The 27,898-nt window shown below is 43.2% G+C and overlaps 1 protein-coding gene across 2 annotated transcripts; it reads right to left on the bottom strand.

The window, feature by feature from the left end:
* Positions 1 to 428: 428 nt before the first annotated feature.
* On the bottom strand, positions 429 to 26,867 carry traf5 (Tnf receptor-associated factor 5). Of its 2 annotated transcripts, none has more exons than XM_031747918.2 (11): positions 26,665 to 26,867; positions 24,978 to 25,273; positions 24,601 to 24,664; positions 23,079 to 23,180; positions 22,154 to 22,318; positions 21,749 to 21,826; positions 21,021 to 21,095; positions 20,843 to 20,935; positions 20,256 to 20,396; positions 3,831 to 3,996; positions 429 to 2,862 (listed from the first exon to the last, which is right to left on the bottom strand). In XM_031747918.2, the coding sequence occupies exons 2-11, from the start codon at positions 25,268 to 25,270 to the stop codon at positions 2,276 to 2,278; spliced, it is 1,764 nt and encodes a 587-aa protein (XP_031603778.1). In that variant the 5' UTR covers positions 25,271 to 25,273; positions 26,665 to 26,867; the 3' UTR covers positions 429 to 2,275. The 2 variants fall into 2 exon arrangements, with proteins under 2 accessions (XP_031603778.1, XP_039470012.1); XM_039614078.1 differs by having other exon boundaries at positions 25,101 to 25,273.
* Between the last annotated feature and the right edge of the window lie 1,031 nt (positions 26,868 to 27,898).

Here is a 27,898-nt window from a genome sequence, read left to right as displayed (position 1 = left end):
ATTTATTGACACTGGGGGTTTGGCTGTCATAAAAGGAGACAGGAAGCTACAGTTGGGGGTTGCTGATGCTGATGCTTGTACCTTTAATAAAAACTCATAATTGTTATAAACTTAGAAGTACGTTTGCAGGAGACTCTCCACATGCTTATCTGTAAATGTAAGACAGCAAGAGGTCAATGGCCCAGTGGATGCAGAGTGGGGGTCTCAGTTTTTGTAATATGTTAACTCTGTTTTCTACGTTGTGTAGAGGAATTTGGTGTAGCTTGGGTGAGGAGATTACTTTTAAGACCAGCAGGAAGTCACATACACAGAGACACACACACAGTGCTTTGACTGTTACGACGCACCTACACCTACATGCACACTCACTCACGTGCACTCACACATACACACAGGTACGTGCATACAGTCACTCACGTGCACTCACATAGACATACGGGTATGCGCACAAACAGGCACTCACGTGCTTGTGCATACACACACAGACACAGAGTATGCAGCACACCATGGGGGTTTTATGATGGGGTCGCTTCTATAAAACTGCGTTTCACAGACAAAGGAGTGGAGATCTGCAGAGGGACACCGGCCTTGCACGTCTCCCCTTCTAGAAGATGCATGCTTAACTGAAGATGAATAAAGATTAATAAAGGTTTTGTGAAACGACTACTGAGTTCTGGTGCCGTCTCTGGATGCTCGAGGAATAAAAAGAACCGGGGTGAAACTGATTTCGTAACAGTACTTAAGATAGAAAAAGTAAGGGAAAAGTTGAAGATGCACATACATTCACATACTCACTCATACCAGATATAGAACAATCCCTGATTGAACATTTGCATTTACTTGTCAGAAATGCCTCCCCCTTCCCTTGAACAAAATATTTGGAGGGCATTAATCCACATCACTGAGGAGTAACTAGTCAACACAACCTCACTAAAGCCCCATAAATCAGACAGTGTCTACTAATCATATAAAGGTACTAATTTGTTCCATAATAAAATAAAGTTTAGCCTTGATAGCAAAAAATAATGACTTAGTTAAGGCTCAGCTGTTAGTATATATCCCAAAACAGTTCAGATTAAACTGAGAACGAATATGCGCTTTAATATGCGCCCAGGTATGTTAACATAAATTACACATTAATTCAAAATCAAGATATTATCTGTCTCCTGTCAATGACTCTGTTGCTAATCAGTTATGTCAGAGCAGGAGCAGTCTCATTAAATGTCTTAAAGGTTAACCTGTTGTTTAAGTAACTTGTCCTTTACGACTCACTGATCATGGGCATCTTCTCATGTTTCCTTTGGCAGATTCTTACAGAAATTTTCAGCTTCTTGAGGTGTTGAGAAGAGGTGGATCTTTCCATCGTACAGGATCCTGGGTCTATAGGGGTTGTGCTGGAATCCACGGAAGGCATTATTATCAATAAGCAGCTTGACAACCTGGTAAAAATCCCCGTAGGATACGAACCATTTCCGCAGACAGATCCTATGCAAATGTGATCTTGTGTAATTTGTTGTTTTCTTGCTTCCCGATATACCAGTTCTTTCTCTTGGAATTTTAAGAAACCAACCAGCACCGCTCTGTTCTGTTTCCCGGAGGCTAGCGTGCGATCTATTCGTTCCAGTGTGAATGACTTGTCGGGTGCTAGCCCCAGCATTTAGGTAGCATGTTGTTAATAAAGTCGAAGACTGGTTGTTTCCCCTCTGCTCCCTCTCTTATGCCAAAGATGCACAAGTTCTTTCATCTTCCCCGGTTTTCCAAGTCATCTGTTTTGGCTGCAAGAAGTAGGATTCTTTTGATAGCAGAGTTCAGTGATGTTTTTGTTTTTTCAAGAGTACTTTCTACCTCGACAATGCGAGCTTCAGCCTCCTCGATATGAGCTGTCTGGTTCAATATGTCTCAGACACTTTACCCTCTAGTGCTGTCAGTCTTACATCAATGCTGTCCAACTTAGCTCCAAAATTTGATTTGAACTCATCCAATACTTCAGCTATGCTAGCCATGTCAGCATCTGTGTTGCGTGCTGGATTCGGAGGGGTTGTCTTAGCACCTGTCTTGCATCTTCGGGAAAGATTTCACACTGTTTCACAGATGAAGCATTAGACAAACCACACTAATAGCGTATACAAGGGTTTTTTTTATAGAAAGTTTGTACACTGTCTTAGTAGCAATCCCACTATGCTGCCATCTTAAGGCTTGGCCATGTGACCCCACTCCTATGGTATATCTTTGTTAATATTGTCATTTAAGCTTATCATCAAATAATGAAGAAATTTTACAGCTGCTCAAAACCTGTCATATCCACCTTAGCCTTCACAAATAGCGTGTTGTCTTTAACGTACACAGCATTTTGGGGAGTTTCGAGCATATTGTGGGAAATAAAACAAGGAAATCCAACAGCAACATTGCTCTGGGATTCAGGAGTGGGTTGTTGGAAGCATTTGGTGGTAGGGTCAGGTCTGAAGCTGAGACTCCGATGGTTAGAGGCACCACTTTGGTCCAGAACAGAGAGAGACACAGTCTGTTTGAAAGGCCATGGCAGAAGAGTGTCAAAGTCTCCAGGCATGAGGACTACATAAAGTGACAGGTGAGTACCTCTTCCCTCCCCATCCCCATTCAGATAGGCTTTAATGGCCATCTTGTATCCACAGCGTCCAGTGTAGAATGGCACACTTGTCAGGCATGACAGCTGACCTTTGGCTTCTGCCCCACTCCTCTTCCCAAAGTCTTCAATTTTCCAGATCAACTTCCCATCATAGGATGTCGCTTCAAGCTCCTGCAGGTGCTTTTTATTGAGATTAAGTTGAGCAGCATGAAGATGTAGGAGGCCTGAGTGACGCTTTAACTTCTCCTCCAAAGTTCCTGGTTGAAGAACATAATAAGATCATTTAGAGAAATCCTGAACTATTCTTTAATGTCTACATACACCCAATCATTGTTGAATTATTTTACTGCTCATTTAGTTCAGAAAAACAGAGTTATAACCACCAAGGCTGGATTAACCTTTTCAGATTCCAGATTGTGATTATGAAGATAACTTGGTTGCAGCCTTAGGACCTTACCTCATTTCTTTTATGCGTTAATGACTTTATCCAGAAAGTTTATAGTAAACGAGCTCAGACTAAACTACATCCATAAAAGTCCATAAAGGGTCCTAATCTGGTGTTTTAAATTTCAAAATCAGAGGCACAAAATGTTGGAAGGAGGTTCTGTGACAACTGATATTCTTCTTCATTTTATATTGCATCAATGCAGGATTTACTCATTGTTTCAATTTACGGTTGAGAACTGTGGTGGGGGCGAGGTCTTTGGTCTGCTGCAGTGGAGGGGTGAGGCAGTGAGCTCACAGGGCAGCGCGGAGGTGGGGAGGGAACAGGACTGTTTAATGAGGGAGACCTGTCTTATGTCTTTGGCAGTGAGAAGGAGTGGACACACACTGGGAGTGGCGGAGTGGCTGCGTCCGAGGCTGGTGCAGGAAACCGCAGGAGAAAAGACATTGTTTTTTGAATAAAGCACAATTATAAGCACAACCCAGAAGTGTGTGTATGCAGGTCCTGTGTCACAAGAACGTTTTTCATGTTCTTGAAAACATGAAAGTAAAGAAAGTGGAGAACTGGAACCTTCTCTTAACCTTGTTGAGACAAATGGTGGATGGTGAAAGATATTATTGGAGGATCGAATCAGACTACTTGACATTGTCTAGCTGCAGTCTCTGTTGCTAAATGAAGACAGCAGTGTTAAATATTCCATATCTGACCAAGTAACAATTTATTAATACAGGAAGGAAGTTGTTACATTTACTGTGGTAAAGAGGTCTGAGGTTCAGTTACCTAGGTGCTCTCTAAGGGCCTCAACTTCAGACACTTCCTGCATCGCAACATCCAGAGACTTCCTGAGCTGTGATAGCTCCTCCAGATGAGGATGAAGCGCCCGAGACACCTGCTGGAGGTCCAGCTGGACAGAAGACAGGGTATCCTCTTGCCTTCTAAGAGTCCTCTGATTATACACAGACAGACAGGGGTACAGTGGGGTACATCAAATAAAATAAAACGTAAATAAACGTAAATAAAACAGTATCTAAATTTTATGGTAGTTAAAATTAAGAAAGACAGAATATAATCAACAAAAAAGAAAAACATTTTCCAGAAAAAAAAACATTGTATGTGGCATCATGGGTAGATAAAATTGGGTGTTATCAGCATAGCAGTAAAAATGAATGCTATGCCTTTTAATGATACTGCCTTAAGGGAAGAATGCATAACGTAAACAGAATTGGTCCTAGCACAGAACCCTGTGAAACGTGTGAAGAGGACTCTTCTTTTACATGAACAAACTGGAGTCTAGTAGATGGATATGTTTTAAACCACTGTAGTGCAGTACCTTTAACACCTACAGCATGGTCTAATCAAATATTATGGTTAACAGTATCGAATGCTGCACTGAGGTCTAGCAGGACAAGAAAAGAGATGAGTCCACTGTCAGAGGCCATGAGAAGATCATTTGTAAAGTTCATTAAAGCTGTTTCTGTGCTGTGATGAGCTCTGAAACCTGACTGAAACTCTTCAAATAAATAAGTCAGGTGTCCAGCAAACTTGCCTGAGTGGAATCTTCTCATTTGTCTTTGAACCTGGTCATGAGTGAAAATGATAGGTGGGGGAGGGGTGTCAGGACTTTTACCTGAAGCTATGGTGCAATGTGGAGAGGGAGGGAGAGAGAGTGCTGTGGCTGTGGATTGTACACAGACTACAGGTAAGTCAGTAGGAGGGTGGGCATTTATGGCAATGTTGAGTCTGTTGAAAAACAGATTCAACTCATTAGCTCTGTCCTCACCGCCCCAGCTCCTCTGCTGTTGGATGGCCTCAATCCAGTGATTGTCTTCCTGCTACTCCAGACCTCTCTCATGCTGTTCTGCTGGAGTTTCTACTCCAGCTTTCTCTTGTAATTGTCCTTAGCCTCTGTGATCTTACCTTCAGTAACACCCGAACCATCATCACCTCCTCTCTATTGCCCACTCTACCCACACTGAAGGTCCTCTTCTTGTCGTTCAGGAGTGCTTTGACGCCCATCCACCAGCAGATGAGGTGGGGGCAATGAGGTAAGAGGTTCGATCCCTAGCTCCCCCAGTCTGCATGCCAGGTATCCTTGGGCAAGATACTAACCCCAAGATGCTCTCTGATGCATCCATTGGAGTATGAATGTGTGTGAATGTTAGGTAGGAATCACTGAAAAGCATAGAAGAAACATGACTGGGTGAATGTGGCATGTTGTATAAAGCGCTTTGAGTGCTCCAGGACAGTAGAAAAGCACCATACAAGAATCGGTTCATTTACCATTTACTTTGTTATTTGGGTGACACTGGGCAGTCCAAGCTGGGACAATGGAGTTGGTGCAGAAGGTTATGTAGTCTTTTCATTTGCTCCCTGTTAAATCCAGAATCAAATTTAAAATCCTTCTCCATACATAAAAGGTTTTGAATAATCAGACCCAATTTTATTTTAAAGATCTCATAATACCATAACACTGCAATAGAGTACTTTGCTCTCAGGCTATTGGTTTAACTTCCTTGGTTGCAATAGTTTTAAGCTGCTGGGGACTTCCCATAAGTGTTTACCTTTTTCCTTTCACCTTTTTCCACTCACTATTTATTTGTACACTGCTCTGCATGCAAGCTTTAGTTATTATTAGACTGTGATTGCCCCTCCCCGAGCCTGTTTCTGTTGGAGGTTAAAAGGAAGTTTTTCCTTTTCACACTCACTAAAGTGCTTGCTCATTGTGGGTCATATAATTGTTGGGGTTTCCCCCGTTTTCTCTGTATTATTGTAGGGTTTTCGCCTTATATGAAATGCCTTGAGGCAACTTTTGTTGTTTGGTGCTATAAAACTGAATTGAACTGCCCTTGATCTGGAGCTCCATCCCAGACCAAGGGCATGGAATGAAGATGATCATGAGAAAGGTCATAGCATGCTGGTGGAAACATGCGTTGGGGCCGTTTTCTACTGAGGGTGCAGGATGACCTCACTATATTGAGAGTAAGGCTGAAATGGACAGGGGGATGTACTGTAAAATCTTGGATTAGAAACTCTTTCCCTCAGCCACAACACTGAAGATGGGTTTGGATGGCCCAAAACATACCACCAAGGAAACAAAGAAGTCATTAAAGAAGAAGCACATTCTGGTCATGAGGTGGCCTAGTCAGTCATCAAAAACAACAACAAAAAGAAGAGCAAGAAGAAAAAAGTGAGATAACAGATATCAAAAATACATGAAAAGTGAGAAAGAAGAAGGAATAGGAGAAGAAAAAGCCGATGAAGAAAAAAGGGGAAGGAGGACAAGACTGATAATGTCTAGTTGGAGGAGAAATAAGAAGAATAGAATGAATGAAATGAATGAAGGAAAAATGGTAAATGAACTGGTTCTTATATAGCCATCTCCTACTCTACCTGAGCACTTTATACAACATACCTCATTCATCCAGGCACTTTTTTTTTCTTTTCCTTAAGAACTTTCTGTTTAACAATTTGCTCTGACCGATGCATCAGAAAGGCATTTGTTAACCCCAAATCTTGCACCTTGCTCAAGGATATTTGGCATGGAGACTGGATCAGCCAGGGATTGAACCACCAACCTTCCAAATAGTAGATGTACCTCCTGAGCTACAGCCACTCAAATAAGAGGACAAAAGGAAGAAATAGCCCTAAAGAAAAAAAAACGCAGGCGGGGAAAAAACCGAAAATATTAAATAGAAGGAGTAAGAGAAACAGAAGAAAGAATGTTGGGAAGATGAAGGAGGTGGAGAATCAGAAGAAGGAGAAGTAGAAAGAAGAAGAAAAGGAAGACGAGGATATGGACGAGAATGAAAAGAAAGAGCAGGGATGTTAAAGGTAAAGGAGAAGGAGGCAAAGTAGTAGTACCAGTAGTTCCTGAGGGAAATGTGCAACATGTTCAGAACATAAGAAAAAAGCAGCACTATCTGACAAAGAATAAATGGTTATGTGCCAAAGCAGTAAATGCCTGAACCAGGTGGTTTATACAGTGATGATAAATTAATGAAAAACCACGGCCCATCATAAATTCAGTTGAAAATGAACAAATATTTGTATGATTGCAGTTGTTATCATCAGTACATGTATCATGCATCACATGGGAAAGCTAAACATTATCATTTGTCTTGTTATTGAGAATGCATGTCCAGATCCTGATAGAATACTGTTTATAACGTACCTGCAGTAAACTCAAGTGTTCAAAGTTAAATAAATTAAATTAAGTAAACTTAATTTAAAAAAACAGCCCTACTAACAGGAATAGCTTAGGTTCATTTAACATTTTCTTCCATTTGAGTTAGCTCAACTTATTATTTTTGATCAACTACAACTATTTTACATGTTAAATACCCCCCTCAAAATCCCACTGTGACTTTCAATTATATGACAGTCATCTTTGGCCTGATATATTAGATAGAGACGTATAGAGAGATTGCAGAATATTTTGGGAGGAATAGCTTCATGTCTTCAAGATAGTAGCCATTAAAAAATTCTACTTCTCTTTCTTCTGAAAGACTAATTTTTATTATTAATTTTTCCAATGTAGGTGAACTGAGAGTTCAAACAGAATATGCTTAATATGTTCTGCTAATTTGAATTGTTCTACTCAATTCAATTTTAGTTATATAGCGCTAAATATTGTAAGCTTTACCTTACCATTTTAAGCACCTTGAGGTGACTGTTGGGAAAACATACATCTACACCAAACCTAACAGTTGTCTTATTCAACCAATGACTATTCAAACACTGGGCTTCCAAAACAGGTCAGCAAGTCAGCAAAAGTTATGGCTGAATTTTTAAAAAATTACAATGGAAAGAGATTATTTAACATGAACTTCAAACCAAAAATGATATTTTGAATTCTAGCAATGGTCCACTTTGTTTTCATTTTTCATAAATATTTAACATTCTTTGTCAAATATATCTACCAGCCCACCTCTGCACATGTCCAAACTGTGAAAGTCTGCCATCAAAGAGACTGTGTAGAGGCCTCCAAAAAATGCTGATGAACTTCTTGGTAATATTTGGTGTGATATATGCATTACACCTACACTACTATAGTTATCCCAAGGACTGAACAATGCTGTAATCATTCAGGGTACAGAGGTCTGGAAGCTGGTTGTCATGGTACTGGGTCTGTGAAATTTTTTTAAGTTATATTATTTGAATTATTGTTTTCTTCTTGTATTATATTTATATTTATAGTTCCTAGTTTCTAGGTTTCTGTTCTGTTTCTGTGCCTCCCCTGTGTTCCTGGTGTCATGTATCTATTGGACGTTTAGCTCTGTATTTGTGAAGGTTCAGTTCTGTATTCTTGTTCGCTTTATTTTGCCTGCGTGTGTTGTATGCTTAGTTCTGAGTCTAAGTTCTCTGTCACTATGTCTTCCCTGTGTTCCACATCTAGTTGCTTTTGTCTCTGTGTTTCATGTTTCCTCTGTTCCCGAGTCTGTCATATTTCCACGTCTCAGTGTCAGTCTGTGTCCATTTCATCCTTCCTATTTTATTTTGATAGTCCTTGTCCTGTGTTCAGTATGTTGAGTTTAGCTTCCCCTTTGTCTCATTATGTTTGATTATTTCCAGTGCTCTCCTCCTGTATCTGAGTCCCCCATTACTTGTGTACTCCCTTGTGTATTTAAGCCCTGTATTTTCCTCTGTCCACTGTTCCATCGTTAATAATCATGTATCCTCAAACTGTGTGTGGCTGTTTCAGAGATTGAAACTCTCCCCAGGGCTTCCCCAGAGGCTGAGTTTCTCATCTCAGCGGACTCTGGACTCTTGCAGGCTATGGAGCCAGTACAGTCTATTCAGCCACCTCCACCATCAGCAGAGAGCTCAGCAGCGCCATCTCAACCTCTTGCAGCTGTTTCCACCTGGGAGCTCTGCCAGCCTTCTCAGATGAGAGCTCGGGTGAGCCGACCCAGCCACATTCATCATCGGCTAAGAACTCGGGCGAGCTGCCCAACCCTCCTCCTCTGTCAGCTGAGGGCTCAAACAAGCTCATCCAGCCTGCAAAAGACTTAACACTTCTGCAGCCCGAGAAGCATCCTGAGCTGGCTGTGTGCCCTGCGCAGCTCCAGCTAGTTTCGCCTCAGCCTCAGAGGTTTCCACACCTGCTGGTTTGATGTCTCTTTTCACTGGAGGCTCAGGAGAGCCGCTCAAACTGATCAGGTCAGTGCGCCGTCTGGTCCTGCCTCATGTGGTCCCGCCTCGTCTGGTCATGCACACGGGCCATCTGCCAAGCCGCAACCAGCACAATGGCCGCCAAGTCGCACTGACACCGGCCACTTTCCAGGCCAGCACTTTCTTCGCCATCATGGCGGCCTTTGTTTTGCCTGTACCACCGCCGTTTCCCACGCAGTTGGCCTCCGAACCTGTTTTGTCACCGCTGCTGTTTCCACATAGGGGACCCCCAGAACTGTGCTTTTCTCTGTTCAAGGTTCTTTATTCGTCACATGCATATTTATACAGGTATAACACACAGTGAAATGTAACCTGACACACTCCTCAACTTGTGCAAAGTGGGCGTAGGGGGTGGGTGGGTCTCACTTATGGATGATGTGAGAGGGCGGGTGTGTGTGTGGGGGGGGGGCGGGGGGGATGATGCGGAAACTTCTACCGGATTGCAGAAGTTGGAACAGTTTGTTGCCAAGATGGGACGGGGCCTTCAGTATCTGCCCTGCTCTAGTCCGGCATCTCCTGGTGTAGATGTCCTGACGCGGGGGGAAAGCAATCCTGCATCAGCATTCTGCTGTACGGTCCTTTTTGGTCCTTAACACAGCTGTTCCCAAACCAGGATGTGATGTTCTGTCTCAGGATGCTCTCCACAGCGCCTGTATAGAAAATCCTGAGGCTCTCTGGAGAGACCCTGAACTTCCTCAGTTGTCATAGGTGGTACAGGCGCTGACTAGCCTTTTTGGTCTGGACCTGAATGTGGGCAGACCATGTCAGGTCTGAGGAGGTGTGGACACCGAGATACTTGAAGGACTGCACCCTCTCCACTGGAGCTCCATTGATGATAATGGGCTTGTAGTCTCTGTGTTGACTCCTTCTGAAGTCCACCACCAACTCCTTGGTCTTGCCAAGATGGTTGGCAAGTAATGCTGTGAGGAACCTTGGAGTCATTTTTGACCAGGACATGTCCTTCAACGCACATATTAAACAAATATGTAAGACTGCTTTCTTCCATTTGCGCAACATCTCTAAAATTAGAAATATCCTGTCTCAGAGTGATGCTGAAAAACTAGTTCATGCATTTATTACTTCCAGGCTGGACTACTGTAATTCTTTATTATCAGGATGTCCTAAAAACTCGCTGAAAAGCCTTCAGCTAATCCAAAATGCTGCAGCAAGGGTACTGACAGGGACTAGAAAGAGAGAGCATATTTCTCCTGTTTTGGCTTCCCTTCATTGGCTTCCTGTTAAATCCAGAATTGAATTCAAAATCCTGCTCCTCACATACAAGGTCTTAAATAATCAGGCCCCATCTTATCTTAATGACCTTGTAGTACCATATCACCCTATTAGAGCACTTCGCTCTTGCACTGCAGGCCTACTTGTTGTTCCTAGAGTATTTAAAAGTAGAATGGGAGGCAGAGCCTTCAGTTTTCAGGCCCTCTTCTGTGGAACCAACTTCCAGTTTGGATTCGGGAGACAGACACTATCTCTACTTTCAAGATTAGGCTTAAAACTTTCCTTTTGCTAAAGCATATAGTTAGGGCTGGACCAGGTGACCCTGAGTCCTCCCTTAGTTATGCTGCAATAGACGTAGGCTGCCGGGGATTCCCATGATGCATTGAGTTTTTCCCTTCCAGTCACCTTTCTCACTCACTATGTGCTAATAGACCTCTCTGCATCGAATCATATCTGTTATTAATCTCTGTCTCTCTTCCACAGCATGTCTTTCATTCTGTTTTCCTTCTTTCACCCCAACCGGTCGCAGCAGATGGCCGCCCCTCCCTGAGCCTGGTTCTGCTGGAGGTTTCTTCCTGTTAAAAGGGAGTTTTTCCTTCCCACTGTCGCCAAAGTGCTTGCTCATAGGGGTCATATGATTGTTGGGTTTTTCTCTGTTTTATTATTGTGCTATCTACTGTACAATATAAAGCGCCTTGAGGCGACTTTTGTTGTGATTTGGCGCTATATAAATAAAATTGAATTGAATTGAATTGAAGACCAAGGCTGGAGATGGTTGTCCTGGCACCATGATGCCAGATTCTTCACTTCATCCATGTAGGCCGCCTCATCGTTGTTGGAGATGGCGCCCAACACCACTGTGTCGTCAGCAAACTTCACCATGGTGTTGGAGCTGCGGGTGGCCACACAGTCTGAAGTGTAGAGGGAGTAGAGCAGTGGCGAGAGGACACATCCCTGTGGTGCTCCTGTGTTGATGGTGATGCTGTTAGAGATGCATCTACCCACCCTCACCACCTGAGTTCTGCTAGTGAGGAAATCCAACATCCATGCACACAGACGACTGTTGAGTCCCAGATCCCTCAGCTTTGTGAACAGTCTGCTGGGCACTATTGTGTTAAACGCTGAACTGTAATCAACAAACAGCATTCTCACATAGTTACCCTGTTTCTTGTCCACGTGGCTGAGGGTGGTGTGCAGAACGTGGGCGATGGCGTCCTCTGTGGATCTGTTGGGTCGGTAGGAGAACTGGAGCGGATCTGTGGTGTCTGGGATGGAGGAGGAGATGATGTTCTTCAGCAGCCTCTCGAACACCTTCATCCCGGTAATCGTTCAGGGATGAGGGTTTGCTGTTCTTGGGCACAGGGATGATGGTGGATCTCTTGAAGCATGTGGGGACCACAGACTTCGCCAGGGACTTATTGAAGATGGAAGTGAACACACCTGCTAGCTGGTCAGCACAGCAGCGCAGCAGACGGCCGGTGATGCCATCTGGCCCCGCCACTTTCCTTGTGTTCACTCTCCTCAATGCCGCTCGGATGTCATGCTCCGCGATGCTGATCACCGGTCTCTCACTGATGACGTCACTGTCCTCGGTAGTCAGGCGGTAGTTAGCATTAGCTGCCTGGCTAACCTCGAAACGGGCGTAGAACTGGTTCAGCTCGTTGGTGAATGCAGAGTCGGCGTTGATCGGCGCAGTGTCCCTGGGTTTGTAGTCCGTAATGGTGTGTAGTCCGTGCCACATACTCCGTGTGTCGCCCTGGTGGAAGCGCTCCCGGTACCGGCGTTTGGCATCTGTCACCGCTCGCCGCACGCCGTATGAGGCCGCTTTGTAGGCGCTCATATCACCAGTGGCGAGACCCGCGTTGTAGGTGGCGGTCCTGGCGTTCACTGCAGCGCGCATCGATCTGTCCACCCACGGTTTCTGGTTCGGGAATGTGGTGACTCTCGCAGTGGGAATAATCTCCTCCGCTAGCATATTGACGACGCATACTGCTACTTCCGTAAACTCGTTGATGTCGACTGCGCATGCTCTGAACATGTCCCAGTCTACGTTGTTGAGTGCGTCCTGTAGCGTAGCTTCTGATTGGGCAGACCAACGTTTCACCTCCCTTGTGGTTACTTCTTCCCTCTGTATGTTTTGTTTATACTGGGGAATGAGGAAGATGGCGTTGTGGTCAGACTTCCCAAAAGCCGGGTGTGAGACGGCTTTGTAGCCCTGCTTGTATGGCGTGTAGCAGTGGTCCATTAAGTGGCGGCACTTAATGGTCAAGAATTCCAGAGCATTGTTATCGGCTCTACTTTGCTTTGTGTTTCAGAATACGTTTTTAATCCCTGAAGAAAATATTTTATTTTCTTAAATAATTTCTTTAATAATAACATCACATTGTGTTATTGCCGGAGACCAAGAAAATGTCCAGATGTCTGACTTTTGTTTAAATCAAAAGACCACTTGAATATTGAGTTTTTCTAAATTGAAAAAGTGACTCTATTGTGCTATTTCTTCTAAGTTACAACTTTAAGTAGCAGGAACTGAGTATTTTTTAATTTATATATTAAATGTGCTAATTTTATTGCAGTCAAAAGGTACATGTCAAATGTATTCAAACTCTGATAAGCTTCAACTTAAAAAAGTTTTTAGGTTCTGGTAAATTTTGAGGGTTTACAGTATAGTTGAACTTTAAGGGGCCTATTTTGGGTTTAACCTTTTTGGGTTTAACTTCCAGTGTCCACAGTTTTAAAGTGAGTCTGGAAAGTATTTACAGCACTTCACTTCCCTATATTGTCATGTTACAGCCTCATTAAAAATGGATAAAATTCATTTTTAGCCTGAAATTCTACACACAATACCCATAATCAAGGGCATAGATTTGGCATGGACGGAAGGGACATGTCCCCACCAATATCCAACGATCATTGAATTGTCCCCACCAATAATCTGATCTCTTTGAGTAAAGAAAAACAAAACCGACAGAAAGAAAAAAACGATCTGTCAACGTCTCATTCACCTAGTGGTGCAGAAAGAGTTAAATTACGTTCTCTACTGGAGTCCTACCTCATGTGACAAATATGGCCAATGTGATTGGCTGTGCCTTTCAGGGAGCTCTGTTTAGTTTTAGCAGTGGCAAGCCTGCGCTGCGAGGACCTGAAAGGAGGAGAGGAGGATGGCAGCAAAAAGGAAGAACCTGGATATAAGAAAGTATTTTTCAAAGAAACCTGTAAGTCACTTAAAGTCAAGTTCACTCATAAAATGTCCATCCATCCATCCATCCATCCATCCTCATCCGCTTTATCCGAGATCGGGTCGCGGGGGCAGCAGCCTAAGCAGAGAAGCCCAGACCTCCCTCTCCCCAGCCACCTCCTCCAGCTCATCCGGGGAACACCAAGGCGCGTTCCCAGGCCAGCCGAGAGATATAATCTCCAGCGCGTCCTGGGTCTGCCCCGGGCCTCCTCCGGTGGGACATGCCCGAACACCTCACCCAGGAGGCGCCCAGGGGCATCCTTGTCAGATGCCCGGACCACCTCAACTGGCTCCTTTCGATGTGGAGGAGCAGCGGCTCTACTCTGAGCCCCTCCCGGATGGCCGAACTTCTCACCCTATCTCTAAGGGAGAGGCCAGCCACCCTTCGGAGGAAGCTCATTTCCGCCGCTTGTATCCGCGATCTCGTTCTTTCGGTCACTACCCACAGCTCGTGGCCATAGGTGAGGGTCGGGACGTAGATCGACCGGTAAATTGAGAGCTTCGCTTTTACACTCAGCTCCCTCTTCACCACGACGGACCGGTGCAGCGTCCGCATCACGGCAGCCGCAGCACCAATCCGTCTGTCAATCTCCGGCTCCCTTCTCCCATTACTCGCGAACAAGACCCCGAGATACTTAAACTCCTCCACTTGGGGCAAGAACTCATCCCGACCGGAGTGGGCACTCCACCCTTTTCCGGCTGAGAACCATGGCCTCAGATTTGGAGTGCTGATCCTCATTCCTCTGCTTCATACTCGGCTGCGAACTGTTCCAGTGCGAGCTGGAGGCCCTCACCGATGAAGCCAACAGAACCACATCATCCGCAAAAAGCAGAGATGAGATTCTGAGGCCACCGGTGAAAGCCCTCCGCCACTTGGCTGCGCCTAGAAATCCTGTCCATAAAAATTATGAACAGAATCGGTGATAAAGGGCAGCCCTGGCGGAGCCCATCACCCACCGGAAACGAGTCCGACTTATTGCCGGCAATGCGAACCAAACTCTTACAACGGTTGTATAGGGATCGAATGGCCCGTAGCAATGGGCCAGACACCCCATACTCCCGCAACACCTCCCACAGGACACCCCGAGGGACACGGTCGAATGCCTTCTCCAAGTCCACAAAACACATGTAGACTGGTTGGGCAAACTCCCATGCACCCTCAAGTATCCTTGAGAGGATAAAGAGCTGGTCCAGTGTTCCGCGACCAGGACGAAAACCGCATTGTTCCTCCTGTATCCGAGGTTCGACTAACGGACGAACTCTCCTTTCCAGCACCCTGGCATAGACTTTCCCAGGGAGGCTGAGGAGTGTGATCCCCTGTAGTTGGAACACACCCTCCGGTCCCCTTCTTAAAGATGGGGACCACCACCCGTCTGCCAGTCCAGGGGTACTGCCCTGATCTCCACGCAACATTGCAGAGGCGTGTCAACCAGGACAGCCCTACAACGTCCAGAGCCTTCAGGAACTCGGGCGGACCTCATCAACACCAGGGGCTCTGCCACCGAGGAGTTGTTTAACTGCCTCAGTGACCTCGACCCCAGAAATTGGCGGGTCATTCCCTCATCCCCAGACTCTGCTTCCTCCTCGGAAGACGTGTCAGTGGGATTAAGGAGGTCCTCAGTATTCCTTCCACCGCCTGACAATTTTCTCAGTCGACGCCAGCAGCGCACCGCCAGCACTATACACAGTGCAGGTAGAGCACCGCTTTCCCCTCCTGAGACGCCTGACGGTTTGCCAGAATCTCTTCGAGGCAGTCCGAAAGTCTTTTCCATGGCCTCTCGAACTCCTCCCACACCCGAAGTTTTTGCTTCAGCCACTGCCCGAGCCGCATTCCGCTTGGCCTGTCGATACCTGTCAGCTGCCTCTGGAGTCCCACAGGCTAACCAAGCCCGATAGGACTCCTTCTTCAGCCTGGTGGCTCCCTTCACCTCTGGTGTCCACCATTTGGTTCGGGGATTACCACCACGGCAGGCACCAACCACCTTGCGGCCGCAGCTCAATGCAGCAGCTGCAATGGAGACGCTGAACATGGTCCATTCGGACTCAATGTCCCCAGTCTCCCTCGGAATGTTGTTGAAGCTCTGCCGGAGGTGTGCGTTGAAGATCTCGCGGACTGGGGCCTCTGCTAGACGCCCCAGCACACCCTCACTACGCCGCTTAGGTGCACCGGGTCTGTCCAGCGTCCTCCCCGCCACCTGATCCAACTCACCACCAGGTGGTGATCAGTTGACAGCTCAGCCCCTCTCTTTACCCGAGTGTCCAGAACATATGGTCGCAGGTCTGGTGATACGATTACAAAATCGATCATCGACCCTGCGGCCTAGAGCATCCTGGTGCCACGTGCACTTATGGACACTCTTATGTTCGAACAAGGTGTTCGTTATGGCCAAACTGTGATTTGCACAGAAGTCCAATAACAAAACACCACTGGGTTCAGATCAGGGAGGCCGTTCCTCCCAATCACGCCCCTCCAGGTCTCGCTGTCGTTACCCACGTGAGCATTGAAGTCTCCCAGCAGGACAACAGAGTCTCCAGGTGGGGCACCTTCCAGCACCCCCCCCAGGGACTCTAAGAAGGCTGGGTACTCTGAACTGCCACTCGGCGCATAAGTGCAGATGACAGTCAGGACCCGTTCCCCGACCCTAAGGCGCAGGGAACAAACCCTCTCATCCACCGGGAAAAACCCCAACGTACCGGCAGCAAGCCGGGGGGATATTAGAATACCCACCCCAACCCGCCGCCTCTCACCAGGGGCAACTCCAATTCAATTCAATTCAATTCAATTTTATTTATATAGCGCCAAATCACAACAAAAGTCGCCTCAAGGCGCTTTATATTGTACAGTAGATAGCACAATAATAAATACAGACTGAGACAGAGTCCAGCCCCTCTCCAGGAGACTAGTTCCAGAGCCCAAGCCATGCGTAGAGGTGAGCCCGACTATATCTAGCCGGTACTTCTCAACCTCACGCACTAACTCAGGCTCCTTCCCCACCAGAGAGGTGACATTCCATGTCCCTATTGCCAGTCTTGGCAGCTGGGGATCGGTCCGCCAGGGCCTCCGCTCCTGGCCGCCGCCCGACACACAATGCACCCGACCCCTATGGCGCCTCCTGCGGGTGGTGGGCCTGCGGGAGGATGGGCCCATGTCTCCTCTTCGGGCTGTGCCCGGCCGGGCCCCATGGACTAAGGCCCGCCACCAGACGCTCGCCCTCGGGCACCCTCCCGGGCCTGGCTCCAGGGCGGGGCCCCGGTACCCTATCCCGGCAGGGTAAACTGTTCCCTCGATGTTCTTTTCATACGGGTCTTCTGAATCGCTCTTTGTCTGGTCCCTCACCCAGGACCAATTTGCCATGGGAGACCCTACCAGGGGGCAAAAGCCCCCAGACAACATAGCCCCTGGGATCCCTGTGACACACAAACCCCTCCACCACGATAAGGTAGCGATTCACGGATTGTCCGTCGTAATAACATTACAGGCTATGCTAGGCCATACATGCCAACCCTTCCGATTTTTCCGGGAGAATCCTGAATTTCAGTGCCCCTCCCAAAAATCTCCCAGAGCCACCATTCTCCCCAATTTCTCCCGATTTTCCACCTGGAATACAAAATTGAAAAACCACATTCAAGATTGGCCCAGCCAATTCCAGTTTCCAACAATGGCTACTACTACTGCAGCTACTTAGTTTTAATATTACTTTTATTACTCTTTCTGGGTTGCAAAATAAACTTTTAACATATTTTCAGGCGAGAATGTAGCTGTGTAAACTTCAAATATCTGAGCCGACGAGAACAACAATCTGGTTATATTTTAGATAGCAAGGAGCAGACGACAGAGTTTCACTCCACCGAGAGAGCTCATGACGTAATTCTGAAGGCTAGACCGTCCAATTTTACAGTCACTCATTTCCGGTCTACCCGGCTTTCGGAGGACCCGCCCCACTTAGATTGCGAAGGCAAGGTCCTCAGGTGGACACAGCCTCTGAATCTGGACACCCCTGGCCCGTTTCTGGCCGGACAATAATAACGGTGACATTTAACTTATTTTATCCGATAAATAAACACTGTAAGATTCAAGTTTTTTGTATATATATGTATATGTACACCACTCCTCCCCCCAACAGCCCTTTTGAATGTCTCGCTAATTCTGAGGTCTCAATGTTGGCAACTATGTGCTAGGCTTTGGCCCACATCAGTCTAAAATTGTATGTAACCATGAATAACGTGTTGCCATGTCCACCAGGAGAGACTGGACAGTATAGATGTAAAACAAACATGCCAGCAGTTCATCTCAGTTAACAAGAGGAGAAGGCATGTGTTTGGCTCCTTCACATAGTGGCCATTGAGTTGTTGTGTGGGGCACCAGTAGTCCATGTCTGTTGCTGTAACAGTAGTTCATGTTTAGAATAAAAAATCCCAGCTCACTGATTTGATCGGGGCAATAGTGCCTAAAATGTTGCATAATTTTACTGAGAGATCTTTTACTTTGTGGTAATCTTAGATGAGTAGTTTTATGGACAAAAACCACCAGGTCATTCAGTGTTCACTTAGTGCTAATGTATAAGAGATATTGGTGTACTATAACTGAAGGAATGTTGTTAAGTCCTTAAAGTCATATTCTTTTATTGTCATGACTGTATTTAAAGCTATTTTTATTTTTGTATGATATCTGATTCATATGGTATTGGCTGAAGTAAACTAAAGTCATTTGTTTAATAGTAATTTAACATTATATAATTCACATATAAAAATATGAATTGTGATTTTAAATGGTTTAAAAGCATGTAGAATAGCATATGTAGGCAAGTATATTTCTCCTTTTTTTTTTTTTATCAAGAAGCAAAGACAAAAAGGGAAAAAAAAGAAACAGGGCAGGGTTCAGTGGTTGAATCATCTGTCCCCACCAATGCCAAAACCAAATCTACGCCCTTGCCCTTTATGACAAAGTGAAAAAGGTTTGCTTGAAGTTTCTGAAATTTAGTAAAAGTAAAAAACAATATAGGTATATGCAACATTTGCTCAATACTTTGTTGAAGTACTTTTTGAAGCAATTACAGCTTCAAATCTTTTTGAGTATGACGCAACGCAACAAGTCTATTTTTCTGCAGTTTCTCACTTTCTTCTTTGCAGAAAATCTCAAGCTCTATCATGTGGGGAGTGGGGATGGGGAGTGTCAGCGAACAGCCATTTTCAGATCTCTCTAGAGATATTCAATCAGGTTCAGACTGGTCTCTGGCTGTACCACTCAAGGATATTTACAGAACCGTCTCTGTACATTGCTGCATTCATCTTTCCGTAAATGATGAATAGTTTCCCAATTCCTGCTGTTGAAAAAAATCTCTATAGCATGATGCAGCCAACACCATGCTTCACTGTAGGAATGGCATTGGGCATTCAGGCCAAAGAGTTCAATCGATGTTTTATCGGGGCAAAGCATTATGTTTCTCATGGTCTGGTCTTTCAGGTGCCTTTTAGGCAAACACCAGGCACACTGTCATGTACTCATGAGAGGCTTCCATCTGGCCGATTTTAATGACTGTTCTTCTCAAAGATTCTCCTCTCTTCACAGCTACACTGGAGCTCTGTCAGAGTGACCATCAGGTTTTTGATCAGTTCCCTGACTTCCTTTCTACCATGATCAGTTAGATTAGCTTGGTGGCCAACTCTACAAAGCGCTGGTAGTTCCAAGACTCCTGCAGATCCATATCATGGAGGCCATTTTGGTTCCTGGCCTTTCAGTCCTGCAGAAATTTACAGCACCCTTCCCCAAATCTGTGCCTTGATACATTCCTGTCTCTGAGGTCTACAGACAATTTGTTGAATTTCATGGCTTGGTTTCTGCTGTGACATACATGTTCAACTATGGGATATTATGGGCTATGATGGGCCACGATGGGCCCCAGTTGCCCACATGCTGTAATGCTGAGAGCAGCCAGCCCAGGTTTGAGTCTGAGTCACAGCCCTTTGCTGCATGTCTTCCCCTCTCTCTCACCCTTTGCTTTCCTGTTGATTTTTCACTCTCCCTATCAAAAAAGCCAATTTAAGGCCAAAAAACCCCATGGGATGTTATATAGACGGTGTATATTATGTCCAAATTATGTCCAATCAGCTGAATTGACCACAGATCAAGCCAGTTGTAGAAACATGATCAATGAAAATAGGATGTACCTGAACTCAATTTTAAATGTTATGGTTTTGAATACTCACGTAGGTGTTATATTTCTTATTTTCCCTTTTAATAAATTTGCAATAATTTCAAGAAAGTATTTTTTTTACTTTGTTATTCGGCAGTATTGTGTGTAGAATTTTAAGGTAAAATATCAATTTAATCCAATTTGGAATATAGCTGTAATATGACAAAATGTGGAACAAGTGAACTGCTGTGAATACTTTCCAGATGCACTGTAAGACAGACACCCAAAGAAGCTCCTCAAAGTTTAAATATAGCCATTATGAAAAAAATAAAAGTAAAACTGAAATAAAATTCATCATCCTGATTACAAATATGATAAAAGTAAAGACAGTATAAGGAGAGCTGACAAGTCAGATTGTAACCGTGTTTTAACCTGAGCCATGGAGACCGCGTGCTCATGATTGCTGCTCAGCTGCAAAAGTGGTCTGATTTGCTTCTGCAGACCAGTAAGTAGCAAAGTGTCTGTCTGGACCTCCTGCTGCATTAGCAGCGAATCCTCTTGGAAAACGTCCATCTGAAACAGGGAGACAACAGTCAAAGGTAAATACACAGCTTATTGTCACATTTATCTCTTAGACATTTATCTTACTGGTGAGAAAATCTTGGATATAATCCTTTATTTAATGTAACTTTTTCAAGTAAGAGGTTTTTTTAAATAATATAATAAGTTACTTATAAAATCAAAATATTTTAAACTCTCACAAGAAAAGAAAAATATGTTATTGGAGAAATCTTGATTATTATTGTGAATTTTGAGATTTTCTGAAACGGAGCAGATTTTTTCATATTTCACGTGCTATTCTGCTGGATTCTACACATTTTAATTCCTTTAATAACTCCTGGACCACTGTCAACATGAGCTTATATGTGAACCTCACCGTCATGCCTCTAACCCAAGGACTGCTGTTATATATGTGTACTGTTGTACAGTAACAATATCATTATGTAAAGTGGAAATACTTGTTGTTCCAGGTGGGTATTGCTCCTCAGGACCAGCAGCATGTGATGATTGATAGCTTTGTCTTCATGAAGCTTGGCATTCCTTCTTTTACCCTGTGAATCATAGCACAACAGAAAAAAGTCACTTGATCTTAAATGTCCAAGCAACCAATTTCATTATTTCATCAGTTGAACTAACCTGTACAGAGCAGCCAAATTTCTTAAAACAGCAGTCACTGTTAACTTCAGGACATAACTGTCTATGACTGGTCAGCTGGAAAGCAAGGAAAGTTCATAATCAGGTTACTAGATGACTTTGTGGAATACTTAGCTGATTGGTCAGCATTTCTTGGAGTCTGTATATGTGAATCAGAAACTCTCCTCTAGCATATATAGTATAGCAGCTTATACTATATATAACTACAGCAACAATGTTCTTTTAAGAATTTTCTCAATTTTAGACTCTGGTAGCACTATAGTGCTGTTTTTACTTAGCTGTCGACTGTTTTGTTTGGCACAACTAAACGATGTGTATACTGAATGCAGGGGATGGGATATACATTTCTGCCAATTATTTCAGATTGTGCCACTGACGTACAAGAGTTGCTATTTGAATAATGTGGACATATATCTTCTTGGTAAAAGTTGATCTCTTTCACCCCCATCCTTCAGTGAGCAGGTAGATTGTCAATGGTCTGAAAACCATTTAAGTCCAGGATAGTGGTTACCGGACTCATTGTGAATTGATACCCTTCTGGTTTTGTTATGTGATGTCTGATTTAGTACTAAAACTGAGAAAAAACTGAAACAACCAACCAGCTCTGGTAGAATATTTGTGTACTACAGCTGGTTGTTTGTTTGAAACAGCAACAGTTAGATGATGACTGTTCCTGTAGAGTTATGATGTGATTCAGAAGATGAGCTCACCTTGTGTCTGGGGACCTTTTGGGAACAGCCTTCAGGACAGTCTACCTTGACATCTGGACACAAGCTCTGCACATGAGCCTATGGAGCACAGAGTCACCACAAAGTCACATCATAAATTTATACTTGTACTGTATTTTAAGAGTAAATTAGTTACACTTCAGGAAGAGAAGCATCATTGCAGATTCAATTAGATTTTTACTGTGTATTCTTGTTGATGAGATAAGGTCCACCCCTGAATTAAAGTGACACATTACAGTGTAGAAAATGAAATCCTTTAGTAATTTGTACCAATCCTGACCTGAGAAAGCTGGACCAAGAACAGCTGGAAAGATTTGGATCACCATTCTCAGTGGTAAAAGAAAAAGTGCAGTTGTTCCTCTTCTGTGCTATTTCAGTGGACTTTACCTGAATGAGGCTGAGCTGGAACAGCTGCCTGCAGTGTGGGCAGGGTTCCCTGCGGTATGGACAGATGTTGGTCAGGTGTTCCTGCAAGTGCCTCCTCTGTAACACTGCAATGCAGCTTGTATTGGTGCATTGCACCTGCTCATATTGACACGACTTCAGGTGCTCCTGCAGAGAGTGAACAGATTACCTCAGTTGTATAGATCTGACCCATAGGTGTTTTCATCAGTTTGTTCAAAGAAAACATTATTACAGTACATTTCTTTTTTCATGCTACCATCTGGCACTGGTCATTAGTGTTTATTAAATGATGTGTTATGAATGATGAAACAAAAGCAGTCATGTGTATTCTGAAGTGTGTAAAATCCTTGCTGAGGTACAGAAATGTTGACTGGATGGAACTTTACAGTGCAGATGGGCGGCAACCCTCTAAAGAAGCTGAAGAATCAGACTATTTTGCAATGGCTGAGCTAAACACTTGCACCTAAGCTAAATCAAGTATGCAATTTCATTCATTTATTTCTGAAGACAACGCTATAATTAGAAACACCCATGATCAAACATCTACTCAAGACAGCTACAGTAAAGTCCTGGCAAAGGAGCACAAGGAAGGAAACCCTGTATAAAAATGCCTTCAGATACTCATTGCTGAAAGGACTAAAATTAATTCAATTCACTGTTATTTATATAGTGACAAGTCACAGCAACAGTTGCCTCAATGCTTTATATTGTAAAACCTACAATAATACAATTCTTAACAATTCACTAAAAATAAAAATTTTATTTATGATTTGGTTGACACCATTCTCACCTTATTTCTGCTATGCAAAACGTGGTGTGTCCTTGTGGGCCAGAGAGTCAATATGCATATTTAGCATGAACACATAAATCCATTAACCATGAGTTGTTAGACATATATAGAGTTTACCTGCAGATCGTTTAATGTGAAAATAGCCGTGCATGTTGGGGCATTGGTGCAGTACACTTCTAAACTGGAAATTTCACGTTTGCAGCAGTTATCCTGGAAAACCTGCATGGAAAAAAGATTTTTTATAACTTCAACAAATCAAAAGTGCATTTTCAAACTAACACCGACAACACCGTGTGCATGTGTAAAAGTCTGATGTAGCTTTTCCTTCTGTGTCCAAGAGCTCCACTGATGTCCAAAAAACCATAGAACCATACTGTTACATTTGAGAGGATGCATTTTCACTACCTTGAACACACACATTCACTTCAATTCAATTTTATTTATATAGCACCAAATCAAAACAACAGTTGCCTCAAGCTGCATTGTAAGGTAAAGACCCTACAATAAAACAGAGAAAACAGAGGAAACCCCAGCAATAATATGACCCCCTATGAGCAAATGCTTTGGCGACAGCGGGAAGGAAAAACTCCCTTTTAACAGGAAGAAACCTCTGGCAAAACCAGGCTCAGAGAGGGACAACAATCTGTTGCAACTAGTTGGGGGTGAGGGAAGGAAGACAAGAGAAATCACACAAATTATACATTACTTAAGCGGAAATCTTGACCTGATTGTGGTGCTGAAGCAAAGGTCAGTGAAATTTTCATTATTCAGCCACAAACACTTCTTTATCAACTAGCTCAAAAAACTCATTGAATAATAATGAATGTATGCTATGACAAAGTAAAACATGTACTTCTTCACAGTTAGTGTCACATAATGGTAAATGAACTGATTCTTATATCTTGCTATTGTACTCTACATGAGTATTCAAATCACTTTATACAACTCATATACTTTTATATGTCATTGTTTGCAGCTGGTCCTCTGCTTTACTGTTTAGATTCTGTACTTTCATTGCATAGGTTTTGGCCAGTCAGGTAGCTGATTTAAGAGAAATATTCTACTGTACGCTACAACTATTAGAGACATAGCAAATATTGTTGAAACCTCAATGTTATCACTTAAAAAGAACAGGCTCTTGTGATATTAGCCTATGTGCATGCAGAAGATATTGGGTGTTTATAAAAAAAAAAGACAAATGGATTTAATTTATTTATTACAATAATCTCTTTCAATTTGTAAGAGACAGTCTGACCCCACCTCTATTCTATGTGAACATGTAAATATTACTGTTGTACCATAACCAGTCTTGACCAGGGAGATGACATCAAGGTATCAATCATGTTTGTTGACCTACAAACATTTTGCTATATAAATCTATATATTATTGCAATTCTGATTACATTAAAAATTGTAATAATTAATTTTACTATGAAAATAAATGTTTCTATTAAAAAAAAAGTTTATTTTTCATTTTATATGCTGTCAGTTATAGTTCTTAGGAAGAAATTCTGAATCAGTAAAAATTGGTATTGGCATGTCACACTTGGACCTGCCAAGAAAACCGTAAATGGCACAGCTCTAGTTTCTGCTGAAGCTAAAAGTCTGCCTGACAAATTACAGCTGCCCTCTGTCTCACCTCAGTTGGTGTGATCACAGCTCTGTCCACTGGGCAAACTGGGTTGGAAGGTGATGAACTCTCCCTGCAACACCAAGCACAATGACCCAACCATACATTTTTTAAGGAGGACATGTGTTAAAATAAGTGTGTTTTAAGACTGTGTCAGTAAGGGTGCTGTCAACCAGCTCATGTCTTAAATTGACTGAACTTTTTTAAAAGATGGACTGTAAGACCAATATGTTTAACTGGAACATCCTTTCTTTCAGTTCTTTTCAGTTTCACTTGTGTTTTTTGGGAGACTATATCAAATTTTTAACATGGTTTGTGTCAGTATAAATGTGGTTTTATGTGATCTATGCCAGTGTGTGTGCATCTTAAGGTGTACTAGCTCTTACAATAGTCCTTGGAGACAGTGGAAGCAGTAGATGTGACCACAGGAGTTTTGCTGGGGATTGAGCACCACCCCTCTGCAGATTGGACAAACAAATTCCTCCTTCAGCTTCAACACAAACTTTAACCTGTGCCTGATGGAAGCTAGCTCTGAATCCCAGGAGACCGTGGGGCTCGACAACCTCCTTCTGGATTCCTCAGACCCCAGCCTCGACTCTTCGGACCTCAATGAGTAGTTCTCAGAGGGAACGCTTGACTCCTCCGGGGATCCTCCCTGATTTGTATTTGCTGTTGCCATGAGCTTGCAGGAGGCCAGAATAAAGAGCTTGTATAGGTGATTGAAATATAGAAATATGATATAGAAAACTGTGCAGTGCAAAATGGCATCACAAAATGGCAAAGAAATCATAATAATCTTAGCATAGTAAGATTCAAGTGACACACTCAGGTATAAAACTGAAAACCTTTCCAAGGGTCTTTTATGAAGTAACAGGACTTTCTAAATAGTACCACAATTTTTCATTCTTTCATCATTTATGTCTAAGTAATTGTGTGATCTACTATGGCCGCAGCTGCAGGCAGGTGTAACTACTGCTGAGATACTTACTTTAGTTCTTAGTTTAATTTGCACCATCAAAATGAATTAACTAATTAAAATTCTTTTGGTTCCTACCTTAAGGGGTTGCCACAGTGGATCATCTGACTCCATCACACCCTATCCTTAGCATCCTCCTATGTCACATCAACCCTCTGCATATCCATCCATGAATCTTCTCTGTGGTCTTCCACTTTTTGTCCTGCCTGGCAGGTCTATATTCAAAATCCATTGTCTCCATTTCTAATATATCCACTATCCCACCTCTGCACATGCCAGCCTTGTCTCTCTAACTTTGTCTCCAAACCACTCAACCTCAGGTCTCACTACCATTTTGTAAATTTTTCCTTTCGCTTTCATTGCTATCACTGTCACAAATCACACCTGACACTAATCCCAACCCACTACTCTCTTCTTCACCTCTCTTGTCCACAATGCATTGCTTTCAATGGTTGACCCCAGGTTTTTAAACTCATCTACCTTTACTATCTCTGACACCATAACATGCTTTCCCCCAAAGTCTGTAGCATGTATAGTAATACATGTAAAAAACTGTAGGCAGAGCTTTAATAACAAATCCAACCTCTACAACGCAATAGGAAATCATAACTAAAAGTAAAGTATTTCGGATCAATCATCCCGTTATCATCAAAAGAACAAGACAGTGTACATTTCTACCATGGTGTGCGCACAGTTACAGCATACAGTGGGGCGTCATACACAGCACATGCTAATGATAGGTACACGTGAACTTTATCTTTGCGGCTACTATACTGCTGTGAAACCGTAAGAACAACGGTAACTGTGCGTTAAATGTATTTAAAGTAAAAGAGACAGAGGTCGTTGTGTTGTCTGTGCTCAGTCTACTGGGGAATCCCCGCTGCTGCGTCTTTCTTTACATTTCAGCTCAAATTAATGCTCTGGAGGCCGTTTTACTTACTGCTATACATCTCTCAAACAACTTTAAGCACCTTTCGGATATTTAACACGTTTATCCTCTGAAAAGTTTCAAACTCCAGATGTTCCCTCTGAGCACCACGGCTGGTTTACTTTCATTTTCCACTGTGAGTCCAAGCTTCAGCGTTTGGTTTTCTTACCTCAGTAAGTGAATCTCTCTGAAGTCATTAAAACACTTCAACACAGCGATCCATGCAGTCCCAGGAGATAAATGTTAATAATCGCTATTGATGATCCTATGACAGGCAGCGCAGCCGTAGCAGCAGGAGAAGGAAACGTTAGTGCAGGAAGTGATTCAACAACCTGCTGCTGCCCGATGCTATAGGCCTATTGCAGCTCACACGAGGTAAGAAAAGAAATCTTTCATTCAAACTGTAATGAAAAGCAAGTTACAAGATTAATATCAGCCACTGTTTGAAGAAGTACTCAGAACATTTACTCAGATTAAAATCCAGTAATCCAGAGTAATGGATTGATATGCTACATCACTCCAACGAAATACAGCGCACCTAATGAAGTTGCAGTGCAAATCTAAGGGCTCTTCTCTTGAATCTATCTGCTGTTACCGTAGGCTATTTTTTTTTTAACTGTTTAGTCAGCTTTTTGTACATTTTTACGCTGGTGACACAGAGCTATACCTGCCACTTAGGCCATTTGAACCTGGTATGTTGGCTGTCTTTGTGAGATTCAGAACTGAATATCAAATAATTTCCCCTGGCTAAATCTCACGTCAGCGGCTTGATTTTTTCATTAGAGCAAAGAGATCGGATCACATTGCTCTCATGTTGGCACCTTTACGCTGACTCCCAGTGTATTTTATAATTGGTTTTAAGATTTTATTGGTTATTTTTAAGTACCTGCTCATAGCGACATCTAGAACCTGTTGCTACCCAGTACTAGTAGAGATCTTGTAGGCTCTGAAGGAAATCAGGTCGGTGGAACCCCGACTTAAAACACACCTTTAAGTCAAGAAGTTTAAGAGAAGGCCCACCTGACTTTTTAATTACTTTTGGTTTGTCTTTTATTTCTTGCATTTGTTACTTTTTTAAAATCTGTTGTCCCTGTAAATGTCTTTGTAACATGGACTTTGAAAAGTGCTAAATAAATAAAGCGTTATTATTTTACTAGTATTATTATTATTAATACTAACAAGAACAACAAGATGATGATGAATAAAACCAGTCATGGTACAAATATATTTTTTTAATGACATTTGCAAGTGGCCTCAGAAGGACATGTCAGGAACCTCATGTTAAGATCAATATTTTACCATACTGAAACTCAAAGGACTCTATGATTCTGGTTACAATGAATGCTGTGATTCCAAAAAGCATTAAGAGCACTTGCACAATGAGTTTTCTTTTTTTAAACACC

Source organism: Oreochromis aureus, linkage group 6 (genome assembly GCF_013358895.1).
Source record: "Oreochromis aureus strain Israel breed Guangdong linkage group 6, ZZ_aureus, whole genome shotgun sequence".
In the NCBI taxonomy this organism is placed as follows: Eukaryota; Metazoa; Chordata; class Actinopteri; order Cichliformes; family Cichlidae; genus Oreochromis; species Oreochromis aureus.
The sequence above is the reverse complement of the archived record's forward strand: the minus strand, read 5'-3'. Positions and strand labels throughout refer to the sequence as shown.